Raw genomic sequence first — 8,013 nt, 5'->3', positions numbered from 1 at the left:
CTTAGCATAGTCCCTGGGGAAGTAAATACCTAGAAAAATCAACATTATTATTTTAATTAGAGCCTCCAACTCGTAGGTTCTCACGAAGTCTTGATAGAATTGAATTTTACTTTCTTGCCTTTTTACAATGCTATTGTTAAAATTACGTATGTATGACACCCTCTCCCTTGCAGGTTATTTATAATATATTAAATTAAATTAAACTATACTCTTAGGAACTTATAGTTTAACCTGAATGGGAACAATATAATTGCACATCAGGATAAACACTTGAACACTAATCAACTTTAGATTTTTTTAAAAACCATGTATAACAGAAAGATAAAATGCATCATGTAGCTAGATCAATAAATTGGCAAGTATTCATGCTGAGTAAATCCTGGGATGTTTTTATCTCTTTGTTATTATCAAGAAGACTACATATGATTGATAGGACTACAGGCTCTACTAAAAGAGTAATCCTGACTATTACTCAGTGATGACGTTGAAAATACAGAATGCAATCTATGTTTTAAGATCAGGAGAAACATGTGTGACATAGCCTACATCCAGTAACCCAGAGCTGGTCCCTAGCACTATGAGGATTCACAGAGGTAGGAAGGAATATGAAAGAATCTGATTAGAGGTTATGTTTGCATCAATGATGGTAGATGATTTATTGAGATTCTAATTGTAAGTGGCAAGGAAATAAGACAAAAAGATAAACCCAATTGTGATTGGCTACATTTGTTTTCCTGTTTTCTTTGTTTTCTATAAACACAACTATCAGAAGATTCATTAGTTCTCTAAATTTAATAATGGGAAGATTTCTTGTAAACCACAATAGAATTTATATGATACATTTTGATTTTTTTCTTTAGTACCAAGTATCACTTTATTGAGCTTAATTTAAATGCTACAGTGTGATGTTTAGAGAAATCAGTTAAATTATCAAATAATTTACCTTCTAATTTTAAGCTGGCTCATTTTCCTACTGAATAACTTTATTATGGAAATACACTTAACTCTTTCCAAATAATTTTCTCTTGTTTAATATTCTATTCAAAATATAATTTGAGGACTATCTCTTTTATTAGGCAAATGAAAGTGGAAAGTTATTTTTGCTTATAACATGCAAAACGTCAGCATTTTTAAATCAATTCTCATAACACTAAATAAACACTATTGCAAGGAAATTAACCAATTAAGAAAACATTTAGCCTTTTTTATTGAATATATAATGCAAATTATATGATATAAGAATGGGGGTGGGAATTGGAAGGAAGGTAGAAATTAATTAATCTACCATGTTTCTGAAATGTCTAAATGGCTTTGGAGTAAGCATTGACCTCCCTCACACCACTCAATGATGTTTCCAGGGAAAATAAATAAAGACTGTGAGGCCCACTGATATTGAAAGTACATACCAAGGATTTTTATGACAGTCTTGATGGTGTTGATGAGCACACCATTATGTCTCAGGCCTGTGATCCAATATTGACTTAGGAAATATGTTCATAGGGCACAATTCTCATAACAGGCTGAAAAGCATGGAAATGATGTGGGGTCAGGGAGTGTTAATAGGCCTAGAGCAGGAGATCCAAAAGCTGCACTACAGACTGCAATAAAAAACAGGGAAACATCAGGAGAAAAGCTAGAGTAAGATCATTTATTTGAGAAACTCCAAGAAATAAGTTAGAAATGTGCAAAAGAGAGATGTGGAGAAAGTTGTGCTGCAGAAATGTCAATGGAGAGGAACGCATGGATGAGAAACTCATAGCAGTAAAAAGATTAGACAAACAGCTAAGGAACAACCATGGCAATGACCCCCACAAACCTGACATGAGACTTTACCTTCATTATTCTTCTTCTTTCTTCCTCCTCCTCCTCCTCCTCCTCTCTCACTCCTCTCCTCCTCATCCTCCTCCTTCCCATTCTCCTTCATTTTCCTATTCTCCTTCTCCTCTCTTCTCCTTCTTTCTCCTTTTTCTTCTTTGTATCCTGAAACTTTACAATATTTGTTTATTGTTTTTAATAGTTTTTTGGTGGCGTCTTTAGAGTTTTCTCTCTCTCTCTCTTTTTTTTTTAATTAGTTTCAGGTACTCAGATCATATAAGTCTTTCACCTGTTAGCCTTCATTCTTTATCTGGAGTTGTCTTATTTGTCCTTTACAAATAGGTAAGTATTGATATAAATAAAATAGTTATACAACTCCTTTTTAGTTACATATAGGAGAAGTACTCATTTTCTGGGTGGCAGATATTCAGATTTCTTCTGTCATTCAGTTTGCTTAGGAGCAAAACATTTGTACCTGTCTTCAATGAATATGAGAAAATAAAAATTAAATTTAATACTGGTAACCCAAACACAAGTAGAATATTAAATATGCTGTATTTCAACATTTTAAAATATATACACACACAGGTCATAAGAAACACTTGAAATAAAAATATCAGTTATTTTAAATTATTGTTCTATTAGTTCCAACAGATGAAACATAACTTTAAAGTTAAGATTATTTAAAGAATATAGAGGCACAATAATAGTTATAACTAGAATAAAATTTCAGGTTTCTATCATCTCTATCTCTTCCTAAAATTTAGGGAGCTGCTAAAAAATTGTTCAAGAAAGAGAAAAAGGTCGATGGGGGAAAAAAACTTATAAAAATAATTAATCTTATTTGATGATACTGATTGCTCTTATTTGACTTGTAATTAAGAAATAGCATGGACTGAAGCAAAAATTATAAGCCACGTTTGGAGGGTTTTCTTTCAAAAGTAAGGTTTCATGGTCATTACAATGGTGACTTGTAAAGAAGAGTAATTTCCATTTCAGAGTGCGTGCCATTATGAGCTCTCACTACTGGCAAGCTTATCTTGTTAAATGAGTTTTTGGTTATATATGTTATCGTAATGGGCAGCATTATCCAGTTATTTGGCTCCAACTAATTTTATTTCATTTTAAACCAAATTAGCTACTTATATCCACAAAGACTACTAAACATTCAGACATACTTCTAATTTCATAAAATAATTATGGAATGCTAGAGATATACTAAAAATATTTTGTTTTTGTTTATTTTCCTTTTTATAACCTTCATATCCTGACACAAAATACATTAAAAGGTCTTTTAGCCTCTACAAGCCCAATAGTAATATTTTCAACGTAACTTTGAATTAAGTACAATATTGTTTATGATCTTTAATGCTGCCTTTAAATATATTTTATTACATTATATAATGCACAAATATATATTAATGGCATGTGCTTTTAAACTTTATCTGCTACAGACAAAGAGAAAAACAAAATATATCTAGGATTAATATAGTTTTTTTAATGCAATTCTATAATGGTAGAAATTTTGTTGAAATACAGTTTACTCATAAAAATTGTTTTGTTTGAGCTGTATTTTAAGAAATGTTTTGAAAGTTATTGTTTGATACTTTTCTCATTGTTTTCTTAAATTAAATGAAAAAGAAAATCTGGAATCTGAACTCATTTTTTTCAATCCATGGAATATTCTGGGGAAACATACACATACATATTTTTTTAAATTATTCTGAAAGGAAGAGAAAAATTTTTGAAGCCTTCTCTGAACTGTTTCCTTCCTTTGTTTCAGGTATCCATTTTTTCCAGCTATATTAATCTTTTAAAGCAAAAAAAAAAAAAAATGGATTTCTTAAACTCATCTGATCAAAATTTGACTTCAGAAGAACTGTTAAACAGAATGCCATCCAAAATTCTTGTGTCCCTCACTCTCTCTGGGCTGGCGTTAATGACAACGACTATCAACTCCCTTGTGATCGCTGCAATTATTGTGACCCGGAAGCTGCACCATCCAGCCAACTACTTAATTTGCTCCCTTGCAGTCACAGATTTTCTTGTAGCTATCCTAGTGATGCCTTTCAGCATTGTGTATATTGTGAGAGAGAGCTGGATTATGGGGCAAGTAGTCTGTGACATTTGGCTAAGTGTTGACATTACATGCTGCACGTGCTCCATCTTGCATCTCTCTGCTATAGCTTTGGATCGGTATCGGGCAATCACAGATGCTGTAGAGTACGCAAGGAAAAGGACTCCCAAGCATGCTGGCATTATGATTACAGTAGTTTGGATTATATCTATTTTTATCTCTATGCCTCCTCTATTCTGGAGACACCAAGGAACTAGCCGAGATGATGAGTGTATCATCAAACACGACCACATTGTTTCCACCATTTACTCAACATTTGGAGCTTTCTACATCCCATTGACATTGATTTTGATCCTTTATTACAAAATATATAAAGCAGCAAAGACGTTATACCACAAGAGACAAGCAAGCAGGATTGCCAAAGAGGAGCTGAATGGTCAAGTCATTTTGGAGAGTGGTGAGAAATGCATTAGACTGGTCTCTACACCCTATGTGCTAGAAAAGTCTTTATCCGATCCATCAACAGACTTTGATAAGATTCATAGCACAGTGAAAAGTCCCAGGTCTGAATTCAAGCATGAGAAATCTTGGAGAAGGCAAAAGATCTCAGGCACAAGAGAACGAAAAGCAGCCACTACCTTGGGATTAATCTTGGGTGCATTTGTAATATGTTGGCTTCCTTTTTTTGTAAAAGAATTGGTTGTTAATGTCTGTGAAAAGTGTAAAATTTCTGATGAAATGTCAAATTTTTTGACATGGCTTGGATATCTTAATTCTCTTATAAATCCACTGATTTATACAATCTTTAATGAAGATTTCAAAAAAGCATTCCAAAAGCTTGTGCGATGTCAACGTTAGTTTAAAGGTTCATTATTAAAGGGTTGTGGTTTTTCTGAGGTAAAGTTACTGAATAAAACATTTAAACTTTTAGAAGGAAATAAATTAAAACCGCTAAAATTATAAGAATATAATTTATATTTTATAACAACATGAATATAAAATTTATTGATTCAAAGATGTATCTCTTGACCATCCTTCCAGAGTATTCAAAATCAGAAAATATTTTATTATTTGAAAACATTTTGCCTATGCAATGTTCCTAAAATGCTAACTGGAAAATATATGTACATATATTATTAACAGTGATTTTCCAGATTTATGTCTCAGAAAAATTATAGAAGTATTCTATTAATGTTCAGTTAATAACATACCTCCATCCATAATTTCTATAGAATCTTAGTATTTTATTATATATTCTATTATTTTATAGAGAGTAGGTTATTCACCAGAAAGCACACATTTCTTCTCCCTAGCCATTCTTGTCCTCTTTCCATCTTACCCTGAGCAAAGAAGAGGGGAGAAGGAGCTGACAAGAACTCTTAGTTATTATGACTGGAGGAAACGTAAAAGTCAGGATTGAAATTGTCTTTGTATTTAGATAGTAAAGAGTAATCATAAAATGAGGTAGGCACTGCTGAATTTGTGCATATTAAAAATATTCTTTTTAGTTAATATGAATTCCCAGAAGAATATTTTCTTAACTATCTATTATCAACATTTGAAATCAGAGCCTTACCCTAATAGCAATAACTTAAGATGAGAAGTTGGGGGTAGGTGTTATACTCACCCCATGTTTATTTAGAAATCAAATTTAAGGCACTAAGTTCCTTAGGCTACTTATCACAGTTATTATACTCCTAATGTCTTTTTAAGAACATAAAATATATTTCGTTTCTGTTCATGTAAATAAGCTCAGTTGCTAACTGAAACGTTCATGGTACTTTGTACTTCAGCAGCTTCATACTTTAGATTTAAATATTATTTCCCTTTTATTAGAAAGAATGTGATAGAAACCCTTAGAACTTTCCAATGACTTCAAGAAAAGCTCTAGTTTTCCAATTGTTATAAATATAAATAAGCAAAGATTCATTATTACAAATTATATATGTATATATATAGGATGATAATTACATATGCATATATCTCCCTATTAGTCATTCTACTAGTTCAGTGAGCCAAAGCAGTTCCATAAGTTTCTCTTCCACATTTATACAAGGATTTGAAAACAATAGAATTAAAAATACTAAAAAAAAAAAATGGATTATTTTATGCTTCTGAGAAGGTTACAGACCACATTTTGGAAGGCTTACCATCAACCAAGATCATTTGAAAAAAATATATATATTTCTTTTTTTAAAGCTACACCACTATGTATATTCTCAACATTCTTTCTTGGTGGGGTGCTTTAGGTACATTACATCATTTTTTTTATGTCTCTATGACACAGTACTCTCAAATTAACAAATATTTGCATAGTTCTTATTTTATATAAGACATTAAGATGTACTATATACAGGATACAGAAAATAACAAAATACAGTTTCTTCCCTTAACATGTTTACAATCTAAAAGGTGAAACAAAAAATGAATATGAAAAAATAGAAAAGAAAAAACAAAGATCTGGCACACACAGAAGTTGTTTACATAATTATAATACTTCAAATGGAAAAATTGATCACATCTGATTGAGAAAAATCAGGAACATTTCAAAAAGTATGTATCTAAAATGTTATTAAATAAATAATATTTGGGTAAGAGAAATGAAAGAACATTCTTCAGGTGGTGGCATCACCAGTAGTTCAGACTGCAACCTACAAGTATTACGGAGCGCATGATCATGAAAGGGACGATGAGTTTGACAAGTATTTAAAACAACAGAAAAGATTAGCAGAGAAATTGGTCATTATCGTGGCTGACTTTTAATATCAGAAAAAGGAAATCTACTGTCAATTTGATTGCTGTCTGTCAATAGGTGATACTTTTAGCAGAAAAATTACAAGTTTAGGGTAAATATACATATGGATTCAAAAAAAGAGACTAGAGATAATGCCTTCTTGTTAGAAAGCAAAGGAGTAATCCAGGCAAGGGATGATGAAGTCCTGAATTTGATTCTGGGGATGGGAATGTACAGGAAAAAACAGATGAGAGATAGTATGGAAGTAGTATCTATAGGATATAAAGACAAAAAGATATGAGTCACTGAGATAACTTGTCCTCAATTAAAATGAGAAACTCAGGAGAAAGGGCCTATTGGTGAAATGATGACTTCTGTTTTGCTTATGTTAAGCACATAAAGACACATCAGAGCTCACAGGCACTACTTAGCCATATGGCCCAAGCAAAACTAACAAGTAGATGAAGTTTATCTAAGGCTCCTGCCACTTCTTTTGTCCTCTTATCTTTATCTCTCAGGGCCCATGGGCTGTTAACAATTCAAAGTCTGCTCTAGTCCCTACCATTTTCTGTTTATTTCTCTGACCTCTTCTCACCAAAATTTGATTCTGTGATTTGTTCATCTAAAGGTCTTGCTAAAGTTAAAGTGATATGTTAAATTAACTTATTTATACCCACTTCAGAAATTTATTTATATTGGAGAATTCTTAAGAGATATAGCCCATCAATCCAAAGGAACAAATCTCAAACTAGGTGAGGTTCATCCATATATACATAGTATCTTCTATTCCGAGTTGGACTAAAGCTCAAATCTATGGAAACAATACTATAAGTGACAAAGAAGTCATAGCTCACTTCACAGCTCCAGGTAGAATCAAGTTTATTATTTCTGTGTGTAAAGACCATTTTTTGAACCAAAGGGATCACAACACATTACAGTAATTATCACTTCATCTATGTGTTTCCCCCATATGCTAGAGGTAGAAATCATGCCATTCCTCATGAACAAACATGAGTGATTTCTTTTTAAAATCTTTAAGTAGTAAGAAATATAGGACTAATAATTGGCAATTTGCACTTTATTTGCAATTTAGGAAGAACAGATTACATATAACATGATATACTTTCTTGAAAATGTAGAATTTATGTAATAAAATAAAATTTCAATGAAAAATTTTGAAGTTACTAAAAGTTGAGGATTTTTGCAGAAAAAATACTATAACAATGTATATATTTAACTTATAAGGTAGGGGAAGAAAATATAAATATCATAGAAAGCACATATTAGATAATAAAGGTTAACTTCCTGCTACAATTTTAAATAGACCAGCACCAGAAAAGTAAGTAGAAATTTTATTTTTGCTCAGCTTTTTCTAAATATTTTTAAA

General features: G+C 31.7%; 2 protein-coding genes across 2 annotated transcripts in view; both read left to right on the top strand.

Annotated features, from left to right (window-relative positions):
• LOC120615146 (5-hydroxytryptamine receptor 1F-like) overlaps positions 1–1,642 on the top strand; it is a 29,275-nt gene extending 27,633 nt beyond the window's left edge. Inside the window, exon 3 of the mRNA XM_039878306.1 lies at positions 1,520–1,642. Coding sequence (XP_039734240.1) covers positions 1,520–1,642 — 123 coding nt within the window. The remainder of the gene's footprint in view (positions 1–1,519) is intronic.
• A 1,972-nt stretch (positions 1,643–3,614) lies between these two features.
• HTR1F (5-hydroxytryptamine receptor 1F) lies at positions 3,615–4,835 on the top strand. Its single transcript, XM_039878290.1, has one exon. It carries the CDS (start codon positions 3,650–3,652, stop codon positions 4,748–4,750), a length of 1,101 nt encoding a protein of 366 aa, XP_039734224.1. The 5' UTR covers positions 3,615–3,649; the 3' UTR covers positions 4,751–4,835.
• The last annotated feature ends 3,178 nt before the right edge of the window (positions 4,836–8,013 follow it).

The sequence above is a fragment of the Pteropus medius genome, unplaced genomic scaffold (assembly GCF_902729225.1).
Source record: "Pteropus medius unplaced genomic scaffold, Ma_sr-lr_union100, whole genome shotgun sequence".
In the NCBI taxonomy this organism is placed as follows: Eukaryota; Metazoa; Chordata; class Mammalia; order Chiroptera; family Pteropodidae; genus Pteropus; species Pteropus medius.
Note: the sequence above shows the minus strand (reverse complement) of the source record. Positions and strands in the feature narration are given on the sequence as shown.